Below are 20069 nucleotides of genomic sequence, written 5' to 3' on the forward strand. Positions count from 1 at the left end.
GACCGACACTCCAGGGGTGGCCAAATCCCCTTCCCATGCTTCCTTCACCAGAGCAAGGGGCCCCCGTACACGTTGCCCATACAGGAGCTCAAAGGGGGAGAACCCAGTTGAGGCCTGTGGGACCTCCCGGTAGGCAAACAGCGGTGTGGGAGATACCACTCACAGTCTCTCCCGTGGGAGTCGACCAACATCTTCAGCATCTGCTTTAAGTTGCCATTGAACCGCTCACACAGGCCATTGGTCTGTGGGTGGTACGGGCTGGCTACCAGATGTTGCACCTGTATCTGCTTACAGAGATACTCCATCAGCTGCGACATGAACTGGGTCCCTCGGTCGGTGAGCATTTCCTGGGGAAAGCCCACTCTGGAGAAAATCTCCAGTAAGACAGTGGCCACTTTGTCGGCCCTAATGGACGACAAAGCTAATGTGGCGCCCTCAGGAGTATGATCGCCACAGTGGCTTTGCCTTCCTCCAGGAGAGGGTAATGCCAGGCTTGGAGGCAATAATGGGTCTCTCTCGCAGTCAATCTACGCATGCAACACAGTTCCACTCCACGCCAGCAGGGGGAACTCTGAACCGGGATTAAGGGGAGGAGTGCTCTCTGAGGGCCAAGAGGAAGGGTTGGTTAGTTAGTTAGTCTGCGGAGGGTGAAGTGTGCAGACGTGTGGAAGGAGCACTGAGATAGAGCTGAGAGGACGAGCTCATCTCTGGAGAGAGCGCATGAACTGGAGCCTGGTCTCTACGGTTGTATGGATACTAACGGTCCTGCAACAGACACCAGAGGAGTAGGAGGCTGTAAATGCCCTACTCCCATCTAAGACTTGAGGGCACAACAGCAGCTTGGATAGAGAGCTGGGACTCAGGAGAGAGGAGTCCCCGGGATAGGCTACAGCTGTCTGCCGTGCAAGTGAGGTTCTTGGGAACATCAGACAGGAGGAACTTCAGTGTAACTCAGTACTGGAGATCCCGCAAATACGCGTTAGTAAGGAGACTGCACAACCCATCTGCTGAGAGAGAATCCCTGAATTGCTTCCAGGCTAGCCTGCTCCAATACCATCTGTAATCAGGACCCTGGACTGCAGTTATCAAGTAAAGGTACAGAAATTGCAACCCGCTGTGTCTTGTCTGCTTCCTACCTTTCCGACACCGCTACATCCCTGTGCCAACCACATCTACACTGCTCTGGGACTATAGCTTCACCTGCGGGGAGCTTTTACATCTTTGCTGCACCATACCATCAGTCCCAGCGGATATGCATGCAGCATCGGCTTAACACCTCCCTTGCCGAGCACCACAGGTGGCGTCACGAGCTATTCATCTAACTACATTCCACCATTCACATCTTCCTATTACTTGGGCGCCCAGGGCCACGGTCCGGGTCACTGCTGCTGTGACACATCCCACTGATACCGGCCCGGTACCAAGTACCCCACAGCCCTGGGAGGGCGACCCACTACCGCCTCCGGGTACCGGGTGGCATAGTCCACTACCGTTAGTATGAAGCATTTCCCGGAGCTGCTGGGAGTGGACAGAGGTCCAATGAGATCCACAGCCACCCTCGAGAAAGGCTCTTCGATGATGGGCAGAGTTACCAGTGGGGCTTTGGGGCGCCGCCCCGCCTTCCCCACCCTCTGACAGGTGTCACACGAACGGCAGTAGGCAATCACCTCGGTCCTTATTCCTGGCCAGTAGAAATGTTGAGATAGCCTGGCCCTGGTTTTAGTGATCCCTAGGTGTCCGGCCATGGGAATCTTGTGTGCGATCCGCAACAATTCCGCCCTGAACGGATAGGGTACCACTAACTGTCGGTCACTGGGCCATGCCTCCGGTGAACCCTGCTGGACCGTTACCCGGTACAGTCGTCCCTGGTCCCAGACCACTCGCTCATGGTCGGACTCGAGGGGAGGCTGTGCCGCCTGCTCCTTGAGAGCTTTCAGGCTAGCGTCAGCTTCCAACGCTGCCTGAAATCCCTTACTGAATGTGGCAAGAAAGAATGAAACTGCCACATCCTCTGTCAGCTCCCTGGGATCTGTCTCCTGGCCGCTGTCTGATTCGGCAGCCACTTGGTTGGAGAGGGGGAAACCGTCGGACCTCCGTGAGGCTCCTTGGGCTCCGGCGCTCCTACTCCTGGTAACAGCAGCCACGACCGCTGAGACCCCAGGTAGTGCCTGCTTCCCCTTGGCCCCTGACCAAGTCGCTGGGTCAGGCAGACTTCACTTGCCTCCTGACATCCCGGATGCGGGGAACTCCTGCCCTGGGGTCTTACCTGGTGGCTCCTCTCCCGGGATGTCCCTCCCCCCATGGCCTGTTCCTCTTTCTGCAGAGGCCCTAGACTCAGCAGGCTGGATTCACTTAGGGGCCCTACACTGCCCATAGCAGCCCCTCCCTCCACCTCTGAGCTGTCCCCTGCAGGCTTCTCACCTGTCCTCACTGTGAGCCCTGTGTGTGTAGTGTCAGTACATGGCTTACCATCAGGTTTCACTCCCTCCTCCACTGTTGGAGGCACATTCAACACATTAACATTAGCATTCACAGTAGAGTCATGACATTCTTGGGGAGCCGGACTTGGGGGTTCAGTGGCCACATACTGAGACACTAGCTGCCCCAAATCGGTCCCAAGCAACACATTGTCAGGAATATTTGGCATTACTCCCACCTCCCGCATTCCCCTCCTGGCGCCTCAGTCCAAAAACACCTTGGCGACGGGCAGCGCCGGTTCAATGCCTCCAATTCCAGAGACGGAAAGGGCTTTCCCAGGCACCAAGTCTTGAGGGGATTCCACCTCTGGACATACCAGGGTTTGTTCAGTGCCTGTGTCCCACAGTCCCATGACCGCTGAGTGGCCGATGGTGATGGGTTGGTAATTGTCCAGGGACCTCCCACCACCCCCTCCCACACACAAAACAGTGGACGGTTTCTGGGACAGGGATGGGGCCTTATGGCGCTGGGGACACGCAGCCTTAAAGTGTCCCGGCTAGTTGAAATGATAACAATGCCTAGGTTCTGCTCCTGGCCTAGAGAGGGCAGCAGTGGGGTACGCCCCTTGCACTCTGGGAGCTGGGGGGACAGGGGCAGGATTGGGCTTACCCCCTCTCTAGGTGCCGCTGGCAGGCTTCTTTGGCTCAGACACCCTGTTGGCATACTCGTCTGCCAGGGCGGCTGTAGCAGTAGCCCCCTTTGGTTTCCAGTCACGGACAAACTGCTGGAGGTCCTCTGGGCAGTTCCACAAGAACTGCTCCGTGACGAACAGTTCCTGGACCTCCTGGCAGGTGGTGAGCTCTAGACCAGAGGTCCAGTACTCCGCAGCTCTCAGCAGTGCTCGCATGTGGTCGATCCACATGTCCTTTGAGCCCCGCTGCAGGCTCCGGAACTTCCTGCGGTACGACTACGGGGTGAGGTTGTAGTGCTGGATCAGGGCCCGCTTGATGCTGTTGTAGTCCTGCTCCTCCCCGGTAGGTAAGTCCCCCAAAACTTCCAGGGACTTTCCCCTCAAACGGGGGGTCAGGTACCTTGCCCACTGATCCAGGGCCAGATGGTGTGGGAGGCAGGTTCTCTCAAAGGCCAGCAGAAAGGAATCCAGGTCTCCATCCTTTTCAAGCAGGGGGAAGTCCTCCGCCCAGACCTTGGAAGCCTTGGTCCCAGGTGGGGCTGGAGCATCCAGCGGGAGCCCGTACTGAGCCATCTCCGGTCGGTGCCGGCGTTCAGCAGCTTCACGGCATTCTGCAGCCTGCAGCACACGTTCTGCATGCTCACGCTCTGCCGCCGCTTGATCATGCTCCGCTGCTTTCTCTGCCGCCACCAGGAGTCTGTCATTGGCGGCGTCGTTACCAGCCTCGAGCTGTGCCATAGCTGCTTGGAAAAGGGCCTCCGATCTGGACAGGCTGGGGCGGGAAGGTGGTGGACAGTCCACTGCGGGACTGAGCACGGGGGTCTGGCTCCTTGGGGAGCCCTGGCTGAGCTCCCCCTCGCCTTCATTGGTATTGTTCACCACCTCCTCATAGGCCATAGCATTGGCCTCCCCCTGTGTCTTACTCCTGGTGCCTTCCGCCATCTTGGGAACCTCTGGTTACTGACACAGCTGCAACCCCGACCTCGCACACAACTTATTATATTTACACTCTGACCATCTAGTGCTGAGCTGACCTTAAGACCCCAGCAGTGAAAGTTACCGCTGGTAGTCTTTAGTGTCTGGGAGTAGGGGTCCCACGCACACTATTACTCTGATCCCACCGCTGCCACCAATGTGAAGGAAGACCGGTTCCTCCCATGTCACCAATGTGACGTAACTACACAGGCACAGCTCTCCGGCGCCGCCGGGGAGGATGTCGTGTTACCCGCTGGGTATTCTAAGATCCGTAATCAGAGTAAAAGTTTCAGCCCAAGATTAATTTTATGGTTTAATTGCCTTAAGGGTGCACTAGATAATTACAGAAATATACAGTAAGCTATACAACGGAATTAAAGTGGATTTGCAGTGAGTAAAATATAACAATAATGGTACAAGACTTAGAGGTATTAAGCTGGAGGTCAATTTACCAGGTTGTATGTGGATGCTGGGAGCTCTGCAGTCCACAGGTACAAGAATCTTAGTTGCCGGACAGACCCCAAAGCGTGTGCCGCTGCTCCCTTGGCAGATCTGTCCCCAGTTCCTTCTTAGATCATCATCTGGTTCTTCTGTGAGAGTGAGACTCTCTGCCAGGTGCTCCCAGTTCTTAAGCATGCTGGGTTCCTCCCCTCTGTGTCAGAGGTTGGGATAATAATCTCCACCCTTTAGCTCCCTGCAGAACTTATTTCCAATATCTAAGAAAAGGGGTAACTTTCTCCAGGATGATCGGATCAGGAGACGGAAGGTACCAGTGAATGCGGTTTGTTTTGCCTGTCGTGTGGAGAGCAAACATGGCCCCATTGGGTCGCTGCGGAGGGCCAATCTCTATGTCTCATGTCCCAGAGCCCTCACCGACTCAGGAGTCGCACTGCCAGATGCGCGATTTCCTCAGGGTGATGCACATATTTTTTTATGAGTCTGTAACTCGAAAAGTGTGCTCATAATCCATGATCCTAGGATGGAGTCGGAGTGGCTGGGAGAGACAATGGATGTGTATTTCTGTGTCCAACTCGCAGGTATATTCTAATTAAAGCCCCCAGGCACCTTCATTCCCCATGCTGGCATGGCTCCTACTCAAGCTTTGAAGCTCTGTTTTGGCCTTATCTCATTATCATACTAAAAGACCTTGCTATTCAACATTGGAGCACTAAATCCTGCTTTCTTCAATATGCTTACAGGCCATGGGGGTAGGAACAGTTAGCTGCCAGACAAACTGGCATCACTGGGACAGGCCAAGCTCAGACATGAGGTGAGCATTATGCCCCATATCCAAGATGGCGGCTGCTCCTTCATCACACAGCCCCCCTCATAGAATATAATGCAGCCCCCCAGAATATAATGCAGCCCCCTACAGAATATAATGCAGCCCCCTCATAGGGTATAATGCAGCCCCCTCATCGGGTATAATGTAACCCCCTCATAGGGTACAATGCTGCCTCCCACATAGGGTATAATGCAGCCGCCTCATCAGGTATAATGTTGCCCCCTCCTAGGGTATAATGCAGCCTCCTCATAGGGTATAATGTAGCACCCTCATCAGGTATAATGTTGCCCCTCATAGAGTATAATACAGCCCCCCTCACAGGGTATAATGCAGCCCCCCTCATAGGGTAGATTGTAGCCCCACATCGCGTATAATGTAACCCCCTGATAGGGTATAATGCTGCCTCTCTCATAGGGTATGTATAATGTTGCCCCCTCATAGCGTATATTGCAGCCCCTCATAGGGTATAATGCAGCCCCACTTATAGGGCATAATGCAGCCCCCCTCCCATAGGGTATAATGCAGCCCCCCTCACAGGGTAAAATGCAGCCTTCCCTCAGGGTATAATGCAGCCCCCCTCATAGAATATAATACAGCCTCCCCACAGAATATAATGCTGCCCTCTCATAGGATATAATGCAGCCCCCCCCACATAGGGTATAATGTAGCCCCCCCACAGAATATAATGCAGCCCCCTCATAGAGTATAATGTAGCCCCACATGGAATATAAAGTAGCCGCCCTCATAGAGTATTATCTAGCCCCGCAGTCTTACAGTCTTATTGCCACCAGGACTCACTCACTGATATATATATATATATTAAAAAAACACAATACTCCCCTCTCCTCCTCATTCCCACGCTGATTCCGACTCTGCTCCAGTGTCAGCAGCTGCACTGCCATCTGCCTGACCTGCGCGTGTGCATTCAAATTGCCTCCCATGCGTGCGCAGTATGCTTTGCCCAACTGCGGGCAAAGTAAAAAAGCATTAGTGCGCATGCGCTCTAATGCTTTTCGGCTTTTCCCGCAGTTGGGCAAAGCATATTGCGCATGCACAGAAGGCAATTTGAATGTGCACGCGCGGGACCTGTAAGCGGACAATGCTATTCATAGAACGGAATGCGTACAGCAAGCCAATTTGCAGTGGAGAGAGGGACCAGAACCAACGCCCATCGGACTGGACAGAGGATATTACCCTACTGCGCGGAAGCAATATAAAAGGTTTTTATGGGGGGTTTCATGGGGAGTCAGGAGGTTTCACAAGTAGTTGGGGAATGTATAGCTCACACTCTATTAGATGATATTTTTAGTTGATAGGCCAAAAAACTGGTGAGAGATTCCCTTTAAAGCTCTGCAAGCTGGTACACATTACATGCATGGTACACATGCTGAACTTGGTTGTACAGCGATTTTAAAAACATACCCTGACTTGCCGGACCTACTTGCCAATGTATGCCATGTCAGCGCCAATTTCTCAGGCTTTTGCCGGTCTATCTGCGCTGCAGCAGTGCTTTAATTTGCCTGATCACTGACTGATTTGTCACCTGCTCACACGCTGGAATTCGACCTTTCATATGTTGGCAAGGCTTAGAGAGCATCAGAGGGCAGTGTCTGAATACCAGCTTCTCAATGCCCATCAGAGTAACACAGTCTCCACACATAACAACTACCGAGCGGATGTGGATTGCTGACATATGTGTGGTTCTTCAAAACTTTGAGTACTGCACCAATATGGTGAGCACTGATGACCCTATTATCAGCGTAACCATCCCACTGCTCTGTTTATTAAAACATTGCTGCAGAATATCAAAGATGAAGCTTTGAATGCAGAGTAGGTGTTTATGGAGCAAGATTTTATATTGGCTCATACCACACCGCCCCGTCTCAGGCAATATTCTCAGACAACATTGGGTGATCATGAGTAACAGGAGGAGGATGAGGAGGAACAGGAGTTTTTGGTCTGGACTACAGAGGGGACTCCCAATCCCAGCTTCATGCCTGTCCAGCATGGATGCCTTGAAGCAGAGGAGGAGATGGAGGCGAGGCGTTGTGAGGAGGAGAGGATGGTTAATGTTTGTCCTGGAGGGAACACTTAATGTTTGACTCTTCGTAGTCTGCCACACATGGGACAGTTCATGTCCTGATGCCTTTCCCAAGACCCTCATGTAAAAGACATTTTGTCCACCATGAAATACTGGCTGTGCACCTTTCTTGACCCACGATACAAGGAGAAATTTCCTTCTTTCTTGTCGGAGTCAGATGTTCCATTTTCAGGGCATGCAAGCCAGAGGGCCGTTGTTGTAAAGTTGTTGTAGAGTTGCTGAAAAGATTACCCTCAGACAACACTGCTGACATAGGTACTGGCTCTTTTCACCCGTGTAGGGAGGAGGACCCCCACAGAGTGTCCAGGCCGGAACCAAGGGGACCGCCATCTGAGTTCCTAAGGAAACAGTACCCGGGGAACAGAGGAGGAGAGTGGACTGTTGAGAGTGACAGGACAGCAAGGGGAGGGGCGAGTATAAAAGGGGCAAGGAGCGCACAGAGGAGTCAGTTGGTGATACGTCAGACACGGAGCAGGAGACGGAGGGGGCGTGAGAGAGTGGGAAGGACACTGACAGTTCAGAGAAGAGACCAGCAGCAGAGGGTTGATACGCAGTGGCCTTCAGGAAAGAGGTGCCGAGCTTACCGACAGGGGACTGTCTCTTCACCCCAATCCCGGGTTGCGATCTGCCCCTGGTCATCCTCGGCCATTGCCGCTGAGCTCGAGCCCTCCGCGGCCTGTCCGCTCCCTCTCCCGGCTGCTGCCATTCCCCTTCGGCCCACGTTTGCGGCCTGCCCGCTGCCACCCGCGGACGCTGCCGGTTTGCGCCGGCCCGTGGTTGCGGCTTGTCTGTCGCCGCACACGGCCGCCTTCGCCTCGCTGCAGTCGGCAGTTGGGGCCTGTTCCTCATCAACAGAGACACTCTGCACACAGTCTCAGGCTGTGCGCGTGGCCAGTAAACCGCCACTCTTGAGCACTGCGACACAACCCTGCTTGGGGACAGGAGTCCCATTGAACTCGCTAAAAAGCGCAACCCCGCTGTTACAACAGGGGGTTACTCCATCTCAGGACTCCATCAGGGCCTGTTGTACCCCAACTCCTCCTGGGCACTGGGGCGCCCGAAGACTACTCCAAATCTTCAGCAGCTGCTACGCTAAGGCAGCCTCATCAAAGACGCCACAGCAGCCTCATCAAAGACGCAGAACAGCCTTATCAAAGACGCCAAAGCAGCTTTATCAACAACGCAGCTTCCACAGAGGCGCCGAGGGATGTCAGGATGGATAAGTGACATTATAGAGTATAAGGACCCATAGACGGCCATACCATGGCCCCATAGTAACCGGCCTCGGCCGGGTTAGTCGTGTTCTTTTCAAATAGTGTTTGGTTGTACTGAGTCCCTGCGAGGACAACTGTTGTTACCCCTTTTTGCTTGCTTAGTTTAGCCCTAGCGGCTTTAAATTGTAAAAAGTTTGCTTTTCAAAATTCAGCCAGTCTCGCATCTCATCACTGCATCCTGCGGACCTGCTGTTACCTACACCCGCAAGAATTACAGGGGAGGGCCATGCACACCAGGTGCAACTCGGACAGGGGAAAATGTCCACCAACTTGGCCATTTTCATGAAACTGTCACATCACCAAGGGCTATCTGTGGGTGTAACTATGACAAGGAGAGAGAAGTTTACCAAGATGGTGAAGGAGTACTTATGTGACCATGCCAGGGTGCTTCTGTTTCTTTAGTGCCTTTTAAATATTGGCTGTCGAAGGTGCACACTTGGCTTGACCTTTCCTTGTATGCCTTGAAGGTACTGCCCTGCCATAAGTGTGTTGCCTCAGTGGGTTTTTAGTTTGGCCAGTGCAATCATAATGGATAAGCGCACACCCCTGTCAACGGAAAATGCAGACAGGCTGATTCTTCTAAAATTGAACAAGAGCTGGATTTCCTCCGACTTTGTAAGCCCTACGGATGACAGCAACCCAACCTAAATGCTCCCCAAATGTTCTTTTTTTTGTAAGTTGTCTTAACGTCCATCCCTTACCATTCAAACCCATTTTGTTCTGGAAATCATGTCCTACTCCTCCTGCAACAAGTACTTAGTGGTCATCTATGTATACCCTCCGTGAGTACTATTTTTAAATTTGTAAACCTTTGTACATTGTGCAATGGTGAAACTTGTACTCCCTATCGCTAGCAATTATAACTACAAAATTTATTGTAAGGTTCTCATCACGGTCTCCTTCAGTGTTCATAATACAGACCCCTGGCTAATATTTGGAAACCTTTGTACATTGTGCAATGGTGAAACTTGTACTCCCTATCTCTAGCAATTATAGTAACCACAAAATTTATTGTGTTCCCCATCACAGTCTCTTTCAGCGTGTATGATACAGATGCCTTAGGTAATTTTTGTAAACCTTTGTACATTGCACAATGGTCAAATTTCTACTCGCTATATATTCTATTATTATAATTTTTTTATTGTCTTGCCCTTCTCACGGTCTCTTTTTCATGGGTATGTCAGATGCAACAGACAGTCGCTCTACATCTGGCTGCAGAAGGTCTCTGCATTTGGCATTGCAGAATCCTTCTTAATCCTTATGACTCTTGTATCCAGTGGCAACCTCCCTCCAGCTTTAATTGACACATCTGCACCTTGGTGTTTATAAACTCCCAGCCTGCTTCAGGGAGTCACTGGTGATATTAATTTTTTCTCTTGTGAAGGCTTGGAGGTGTAGCTGTCGGCTAACTTCCTCTCTGTTGCTCTTGGAGGATGTTTGGTGTAATCTCTCTGGAGTTTGCTCAAGCTAAGTTCTTCTCTCCTTGTGTGTCTCTCTTGTTGTCTTTAGTTATCAGTGGAGTCTGACCAGTGCTCATCCCCCCTCCCTATTCAGGGCCTAGCTCTAGGGATATACAGGGCTTAGGTTTCCTGCTTGGTGATTGGTGCAGTACTAGTTTTGGGATGGTAGGATAGGCAGTGTGTTATAAGATCTAGCTAGGCATCTTTACTCCCTCATTCCCTAGTGTTGGGGCTTCCTTCCCCTCATCCCTTCGTGTTGTATTTAGTCTTTCCCACGCTGTGTGTGATCATAATCACAGACGCAGATTCTTTACTGTAAGAGCAGTGAGACTATGGAACTCTCTGCCATATGATGTTGTAGCGAGTGATTCACTATTAAAATTTAAGAAGGGACTGGATGCCTTTCTTTAAAAGTATAATGTTACAGGGTATATATACTAGATTTCTTGATAGGACATTGATCCAAGGAACTAGTCTGATTGTCGTATGTTTGCAGCATGGGTTTTTTTTTTTTTACCTTTTTCTGGATCAACATGTTAGGCTATGGGTTGCACTAGATGACTTAAAGTCTCCCTTGAACCTTAAATACTATGTTACTGTTTCAGCATGTATCTACATGTATCTGGTAACCTAATGTTGATTTTTGGGTCTGCACTTGGACATTGTGGAACATCAATGCATTAACCCCTTCACTACCGGGGCTTTTTTCGATTTTTCGTTTTTCGCTCCCCTTCTTTCCAGAGCCATAACTTTTTTATTTTTCCGTCTATATGGCCATGTGGGGGCTTATTTTTTGCAGGACAAGTTGTACTTTTAAACGATACCATTGGTTTTACCATGTCGTGTACTCAAAAATGGGAAAAAAATTCCAAGTGCGGTGAAATTGCAAAAAAGTGCAATCGCACACTTGTTTTTTGCTTGGCTTTTTTGCTAGGTTCACTACATGCTAAATCTAACCTGCCATTATGATTCTCCAGGTCATTACAAGTTCATAGACACCAAACATGTCTATGTCCTCTTTTATCTATATGGTGCAAAAAAAATTACAAAGCTTGCTAAAAAAATAAATTTGCACAATTTTCCGAGACCCGTAGCGTCTCCATTTTTCATGATCTGAGGTCGGGTGGGGCTTATTTCTTGCATGCTGGGCTGATGTTTTTAATGATACCATTTTGGTGCAGATATGTTCTTTTGATCGCCCGCTATTGCATTTTAATGCAATGTCGCGGCGACCAAGAAAACGTAATTCTGACGTTTTGAATTTTTTTCTTGCTACACCGTTTAGCGATCGGGTTAATGCTTTTTTTTATTGATAGATCGGGTGATTCTGAACGCGACGATACCTAATATGTGTATGTGGGATTTTTTTTTACTGTTTTATTTTGATAGGGGCGAAAGGGGGGTGATTTGAACTTTTAGATTTTTTTTTTTTTTTTTATTTTTAAACATTTTATTTTTTACTTTTGGCATGCTTCAATAGCCTCCATAGGAGGCTTGAAGCATGCACAACCCAATTGGCTCTGCTACATATGGGCGATGAGCCCAGTGGTGACGGGGGTCGGTGATTAGCTCACTTCTGGCCTGGTGGCCGGAAGTGCTATTTAAATGCCCGCTGTCAGCTTTGACAGCGGGATTTAACTAGTTAATAAGGCGTGGGCGGACTGCGATTCCGCTCGCGCCTATTGCGGGCACATGTCAGCTGTTCATAACTGCTGACATGTCGCGGCTTCGAGGTGGGCTCACCGCCGGAGCCCACCTCAAAGCGGGGGACCTTACTGATGACGTACTATTACTTCATCGGTAAGGAAGGGGTTAATATGCTCTACACATATCTTCAGGTTTCAGCCTTACACAGAATAATAATATGAGTAATGAAACATGCTCTATATATATTTGCTGCTAGTTCGAAAATCCTACCCACACATCCCTTTAAAAAAGGGAAATTCAACATAACACCTCTGTTAGCATACGCCATATACTGCTGACATACGCAGCACTCCAGTAGATGGGCAGAATGCCTGGGTACAAAATCTATGTCTGAGAATTAAATCACTGGCCCTTCCCCTGTGTTACATCCTTCCCAATTTGCTGTCTAGTAAGCGGGCGCTGATGCCTCTTGCCCACAACTTGCAGTTGAACATACAGTAAGAACATTCAAGAACCACGTCCACTTTTTGGTCCCAGCGCAGTGTTCAGTTTTACCTTGTCAGCATATATGGTATATCTCTTCCCAAATTGTTACTTAGATAGGGCATACATACTGTATCTCCATGTTGTTCCCATTTAGTTTTAGCTCTTTCCCATCCATTTCAGCTTTTCTCTGGCCTCCAGACCTGATTGTTGGGTCCAGCAGAGAAAAATTTGGCTTTTCCATTGACTTGCATTGTATTCGTTATTCGGTACGAATACCCAAATATTAGAAATTGTTAAACTGATAAATAAAGGAATACACCGCACTATACTGGGAAAAAGAAAAGGAAGATTCCGGTTGCCGGATACTCACTTAGTGGTGTGGGAAGAATCTCGCAGTCAAAGATGTTTTCTCAGAATCAGAGATGTTTCACACTGTCATAATGACCATGAATCCGTATATAAAAAACTGCTGGATAAAGAGTAAGGCTATGTGCCCACGCTAGCGTTTTTAAACGCTCAGGAAAAGGATCCTCTTCCCAGAAATCGCGCGTCTTTTTACGCGCGTTTTTTGCGCGATTTTTGACGCGATTTTGACGCGTTTTTTGACACGCGATTTCTGGGATCATTGGGGATGGCTAAAAACGCTGAGCAATGCAGGAATTAATGAGCATGCTGCATTTTTAGACGCTAAGCGATTCCTGAGCGGTTAAAAACACATGCATTGGCACAAAAAGCCAAAAACGCATGCTAATTAATTGGATGCATCTTTTAAGCGTTTCTGCAGCGTCTGATCCGGCTCAAACGCTGCGGAAACGCTTACAAAAACGCATCATGGGCACACAGCCTTAAGAGTCAAATTAAATTAACCTGTTTTGCATAATTGTGGGCAATTCAACTGGGCCTGTAGCACTCACTTGAGTTTGTCTGTCCAGTCCAGAAAAAAGAAAAAAAAGGTGCTGTGGTCGATACAACCACTGAAGCAACAGGATTAAGGGTGTTTACAATAAAGATTTCTGATAGAGGGAAATGGTAATAGTAAATGTTACAACAATGACAAGAGAAGATAAATAAGGGCTGCTTTGATGGCAGATATAAGCTACACTTACTGCAGAATGAATAGAAAAAACACTGGATCAAGGTTGTTGTTTTCAGATAGGGAGCAACTTAAGCTCAGGCACTGTGGATTAAATGAATGTGAGTAGCAGCGTGTGCTCGCGTTTAAACAAGGTGCTGGACCTAGTGCACTTACTTGTGATGACTAGTGCTCGGTGAGGTAAGCTAGGTGCTGGTGCTCAGCAAGGGGCTGCTGCTGCTGAGTCTGCACTAGGAGGACGCCGATGCCTCGCGCGCTCCGGCCGGAAGCAACGCTGAGGGAGGCGGCGTGGTATGGGGCGGAGCTTGTGTGACGTCACACTAACACTAGGACGGGTGCATGGAAAGGGCACAAACCCAACGCGTTTCAAGGGAAAGGTTCCCTCTTCATCAGGGTAGTGCCCAATGATCAGCATGCTGTCCATTTATAGCAGCGTTTGCTCCATTTAGTGATCACCTGACCCCAATAGTATGTAGATTGTAAGAATCATTCAAAAGATATTTGGACCCTAAATGGACCTCTTGATTGATGTCCAAAAATTTGATGAGTATACAGTAAAAATAGCTCCAAAAGAAATTAAATAGAAATTTTGAGCTAGCAAATATAAAAAATAGATCTCTTGGTTGATGTACAAGAATTTAATGAGTATAAAAATAGCTTCCAAAAAAAAAAATTTAGATTTTTGAGCAAGCAAATATAAAAAATGATGATTATGATATAAAAAATACAATTTAAATTAAAATATTAGACCCTGTACCGGCATGACTGGTAATGTATAATGACCCCAATAATATACATAAAAGGGGGGGGTAGGGGGAAGGAGAATGGTGAGATTAAAACGCATATAATTCAATTTCATGATTTAGGCCCCTTGGGGCTAAGCTGTCCAGAGTATAAATCCATCTGGATTCTATCTGTGACATTGCCCTTAAATAGTCACCCCCCTAGGATGTGGACGAACCAGTTGTATACCTAAAAAGGAGACCCCTTCACAAGACCGGTTGTGAACATCCAGAAAGTGTCAAGATACTTGATGTCCCTTATAGCCTTTCTTAATGTTATCTAGATGCTCCTTGATTCTAACGTGCAAGGGTCTCTTGGTTCTCCCTACGTATATTTTCGGCAAGGACATTTAAGAATATAGATAACGCCCGATGATTGGCATGTAATGTTGTCCCTAATATAAAATGTATTATTATTAATTGTATTCGTAAAGCTTTTGAGCAATTGTCTAGTTGTTGCTGTCCTGACGCAACAGGAGCATCTCCCGCATGATAGAAAGCCCAATGAGTTAGAATCCAAGCGGGCTGGTTGAATAACTTTATTAGTAGAATTACGCATTTTTGTTGTTGGCGCCAGTAGGAGGCCCAAATTTGGAGCTATTTTTATACTCATCAAATTCTCGGACATCAATCAAGAGGTCCATTTAGGGTCCAAATATATTTTTAATGATTCTTACAATCTACATACTAAGGTGGAGATAATTTTAAAAATAAAAAAGGGAAGAAAAAAAAGAAAAAAATACTTTTCCCGGTGGACAAATATGCACACTGTTTTCCATAGTAGGCTATTTAACATGGTCTTAAGGACATTTTTCATTGACACCTTTTTTAATAAATTTAATAAAAGATATTTTTAAACAAAAGTTACAGTTACCAATATCTTCTGGATAAAGAAAAGTTTTTTATGCGTCCATTTTTATTTTTGCATTTTTGACCTAATCATGGTATCAGGATATTTCAGAGCCTTGTACTCATCCAACTGTTATGAGGGCTTGTTAGCAATGTGAATTACAACTTTTTATGAAAGCCCAAATAGTTTTTTTTTTTGTTTTTTTGTTTTTGTTTTTTTATACAAAGACATGTTTTATTATTAAGATTCAAATAAAAGTTATATTTTATAGGTACACAAAAACTCCTGGATAAAGAAGGGTTAATTTGTGTGTTCAGTCATGCAATGGCCAACTGCAGAGTCCTATATTCATTCAGCTCACTAAGATTTACTACTGCTATAAAACACAGGCACTTGTGGAATCCAATAAGGCATTGGGGTCAGGTGATCACTAAATGGAACAAACGCTGCTATAAATGTGTGGCATGCTGATCATTGGACACTACCCTGATGGAAGAGGAAGCTTTCCCTTGAAACGCGTTAGGTTTGTGCCCCTTCCATGCACCCGTCCTAGTGTTACGTCACACAAGCTCCGCCTCCATACCACGTCACCTCCCTCAGCGTTGCTTCCGGCCGGAGCGCGCAAGGCATCGGCGTCCTCCGTATGCAGACTCAGCAGCAGCAGCCCCTTGCTGAGCACCAGCACCTAGCTTACCTCACCGAGCACTAGTCATCACAAGTGCACTGTTTAACCGCGAGCACACGCTGCTACTCACATTCATTTAATCCACAGTGCCTGAGCTTTAAGGGCCCGTTACACATAGCGATATCGCTAGCAATATCGCTATAATGTCACTGGTTTTGTGACGTAGCAACGATATTGCTAGCGATATTGCTATGTGTGATACTTATCTCCGACTGGCTCCCCCGCTGGCTATCGCTGATCGCGTGAGAACGTCCTGGATCATTTCTCGTTGGGCACTTCCTGCTGGGCTTCCTGTGGCGCCGACGAGCGACGCGTGGAGGCGGGAGGGAGGACGTCAGGATCGCCTCGTCTGACAGGTAAGTAGCCACCCCCGACCCCTGCTATGTCGCTGGTGAGATCTGCCTGTGTGGCAGCTCACTAGCGACCACTTAGCAATGCACCAGCGATCCATATAGTCGGGATCGCTGGTGCATCGCTAAGTGTAACGGTACCCTTAGTTGCTCCCTATCTGAAAACAACAACCTTGATCCAGTGTTTTTTCTATTCATTCTGCAGTAAGTGTAGCTTATATCTGCCATCAAAGCAGCCCTTATTTATCTTCTCTTGTCATTGTTTTAACATTTACTATTCCCATTTCCCTCTATCAGAAATATTTATTGTAAACATCCCTAATCCTGTTGCTTCAGCATTGGTTCTATCCACCACAGCACCTTTTTTTTTCTGGACTGGACAGACAAACTCAAGTGAGTGCTACAGGCCCAGTTGTATTGCTCACAATTATGCAAAACAAGTTAATTTAATTTGACTCTTTACTCTTTATCCAGCAGTTTTTTATATACGGATTCATGGTCATTATGACAGTGTGAAACATCTCTGATTCTGAGAAAACATCTTTGACTGCGAGATTCTTCCCACACCACTAAGGGAGTATCCGGCAATCGGATTCTTCCTTTTTTTTTCCCAGTATAGCATGGTGTATTCCTTTATTTATCAGTTTAAAATTTTTAACAGGCACCAGCACAGAGCCTGTTCATCACCTGCTGCATCTGGGAATATTTTCTTTCTTCGAGTGGACAAACGCCAGTGTGTCAACTACTTACAAATATTAGAAATTATTTTGAAAGATTTTCACAAATCTGAATACTTCACTGTTTGATCATCACTAATCGTAACCCCTTTCTATTACCTACAGTGGGGAAAAAAAGTATTTAGTCAGTAAGCAATAGTGCAAGTTCCACCACTTAAAAAGATGAGAGGCGTCTGTAATTTACATCATAGGTAGACCTCAACTATGGGAGACAAACTGAGAAAAAAAAATCCAGAAAATCACATTGTCTGTTTTTTTTTCATTTTATTTGCATATTATGGTGGAAAATAAGTATTTGGTCAGAAACAAGCAATCAAGATTTCTGGCTCTCACAGACCTGTAACTTCTTCTTTAAGAGTCTCCTCTTTCCTCCACTCATTACCTGTAGTAATGGCACCTGTTTAAACTTGTTATCAGTATAAAAAGACACCTGTGCACACCCTCAAACAGTCTGACTCCAAACTCCACTATGGTGAAGACCAAAGAGCTGTCAAAGGACACCAGAAACAAAATTGTAGCCCTGCACCAGGCTGGGAAGACTGAATCTGCAATAGCCAACCAGCTTGGAGTGAAGAAATCAACTGTGGGAGCAATAATTAGAAAATGGAAGACATACAAGACCACTGATAATCTCCCTCGATCTGGTGCTCCACGCAAAATCCCACCCCGTGGGGTCAGAATGATCACAAGAACGGTGAGCAAAAATCCCAGAACCACGCGGGGGGACCTAGTGAATGAACTGCAGAGAGCTGGGACCAATGTAACAAGGCCTACCATAAGTAACACACTACGCCACCATGGACTCAGATCCTGCAGTGCCAGACGTGTCCCACTGCTTAAGCCTGTACATGTCCGGGCCCGTCTGAAGTTTGCTAGAGAGCATTTGGATGATCCAGAGGAGTTTTGGGAGAATGTCCTATGGTCTGATGAAACCAAACTGGAACTGTTTGGTAGAAACACAACTTGTCGTGTTTGGAGGAAAAAGAATACTGAGTTGCATCCATCAAACACCATACCTACTGTAAAGCATGGTGGTGGAAACATCATGCTTTGGGGCTGTTTCTCTGCAAAGGGGCCAGGACGACTGATCCGGGTACATGAAAGAATGAATGGGGCCATGTATCGTGAGATTTTGAGTGCAAACCTCCTTCCATCAGCAAGGGCATTGAAGATGAAACGTGGCTGGGTCTTTCAACATGACAATGATCCAAAGCACACCGCCAGGGCAACGAAGGAGTGGCTTCGTAAGAAGCATTTCAAGGTCCTGGAGTGGCCTAGCCAGTCTCCAGATCTCAACCCTATAGAAAACCTTTGGAGGGAGTTGAAAGTCCGTGTTGCCAAGCGAAAAGCCAAAAACATCACTGCTCTAGAGGAGATCTGCATGGAGGAATGGGCCAACATACCAACAACAGTGTGTGGCAACCTTGTGAAGACTTACAGAAAACGTTTGACCTCTGTCATTGCCAACAAAGGATATATCACAAAGTATTGAGATGAAATTTTGTTTCTGACCAAATACTTATTTTCCACCATAATATGCAAATAAAATGAAAAAAAAAACAGACAATGTGATTTTCTGGATTTTTTTTTCTCAGTTTGTCTCCCATAGTTGAGGTCTACCTATGATGTAAATTACAGACACCTCTCATCTTTTTAAGTGGTGGAACTTGCACTATTGCTGACTGACTAAATACTTTTTTTCCCCACTGTATCCTGAACATGTAAGTCTTTTTCATTTTCATGCTATCCCTTTAATTTTTCTTTTGATCCATTTTCCCTATTAAACCATAAATGTCATATAGTGACGCTACAAAAAGATGAGAAAGTTCTGATGGCTCCGACCAGTGGCGGACTGGAGTGCTAAGGGCCCACCAGTAACATTGACTTTGGGGGCCTACTTTTCACTTGCATACAAATATTACACTACTCTCGTTCACAAATGTACCTATATCTCTATATAATAATAAACTGGGTAGTTTGGTTAATGAATGATGAGATGCTGCTTTGTTCTCCACAGATTGAATCAATTGAATTATGCCAAGTACTGCCCATATAGTGGCGTTGAGGGCCCAGATCTGCACAGGGGCCCACCGGGGGATTCCCCTGTTACCCTATGGGCCTGTCCGAGCCTGGCTCCGACTGTGAAGGAAGGAACAAAAAATAAATCCACAGGTCTCAACGAGAGATAAGCAAGATGCACAGATGATGTTCCTCCAGCCTGAACTAATCAAAAGCCGCTGGAACATTAGAGTTTCACAGCCTCCCGTCCAGCCGTCAGGTAACACTGACTTGCACAATGGACTGGAGTCCCGTGAATCCATCCACTCATCTGTTGTCCCAACTGTACCAGATACAGCGAACAGTCCTGGATTTGGACTTTAGCCCTGCAGTCTCTGGTGTGTGCTGAATGTCTCCCACTACCACCGTCCCTCTGACAACTCCTCCTGCCAGGGGAGAAAGAAATTTACATATGTGCTGTTCATTTTTTTTGTAAGCCTCACAATAGCCACAATATTATTGGTATTTTCAACAATATTACATCAAGAATATTATCAACAGTAATATCAACACTATTATATGCAGTACATAAACTAGGGGGCAGGTCATTGAGGGATGTTACCTGTCAAAAGCCATACACAAGAAAACCTATTCAGAGCACCACATGAAGCCCCCCCACAGGTCGCCCCGAGGAATGAGCATATCATTATCTCAAAACTGAAAATAAAGATTAAACAACAAGCACGAGACGGATTTCATCACTGAGGTATCATTACAATCAGTATAACGGCACCAACCTGACACTGTCTGTAGGTTACTGTGCACAATCCTGCTCACAGGTTCACTTTGAATATGTTAGATAAATAATTCAGAATTTTGTTTTGCCTTTTTTGTACATAAAAAGTAACAAAATTATTGATATACCTTATGTGAAGTTTTAATGTGATTTTTCTTTGTTTACCTTTGGCATTTATGGGTTCTAAGTGTCACCCCCTTTCCGCAGGAACTGGAGCAGTCAGACCAAGGCCCCCATGTTGTCCAAACACCAGAGACTGAATGGAGAATCCTGTTTTCTTTCTGATTTGTTTGTAAAAGAAGGAATCAGAATATTACATTTCTTCAGAAATTACACAATATGTAAAAGCTATTTATTTGTGATCCGTTTTGGGAAGGAAGATAAAAATTACTGATCAGATAAATCATTTACTGTTGCCTAACTATACATTCAGATTCCCTG

The 20069-nt window shown here is 47.0% G+C and overlaps 1 protein-coding gene and 1 long non-coding RNA gene across 9 annotated transcripts in view; one reads left to right on the top strand and one right to left on the bottom strand.

Annotated features, from left to right (window-relative positions):
- LOC141049867 (uncharacterized) overlaps positions 1 to 18986 on the top strand; it is a 192469-nt gene extending 173483 nt beyond the window's left edge. Inside the window, exon 5 of the long non-coding RNA XR_012220459.1 lies at positions 18852 to 18986. This is a non-coding gene — a long non-coding RNA (uncharacterized lncRNA). The remainder of the gene's footprint in view (positions 1 to 18851) is intronic.
- LOC141049826 (ADAMTS-like protein 5) overlaps positions 1 to 20069 on the bottom strand; it is a 289658-nt gene that overhangs the window by 139200 nt on the left and 130389 nt on the right. For all 8 annotated transcript variants that reach the window (XM_073546654.1, XM_073546644.1, XM_073546637.1 and 5 more), the window contains one exon: positions 19794 to 19909. In XM_073546654.1, coding sequence (XP_073402755.1) covers positions 19794 to 19909 — 116 coding nt within the window. The remainder of the gene's footprint in view (positions 1 to 19793; positions 19910 to 20069) is intronic.

Source organism: Dendrobates tinctorius, unplaced genomic scaffold (assembly GCF_039654945.1).
Source record: "Dendrobates tinctorius isolate UK_male_01 unplaced genomic scaffold, ASM3965494v1 ptg000011l, whole genome shotgun sequence".
NCBI classification, from domain to species: domain Eukaryota; kingdom Metazoa; phylum Chordata; class Amphibia; order Anura; family Dendrobatidae; genus Dendrobates; species Dendrobates tinctorius.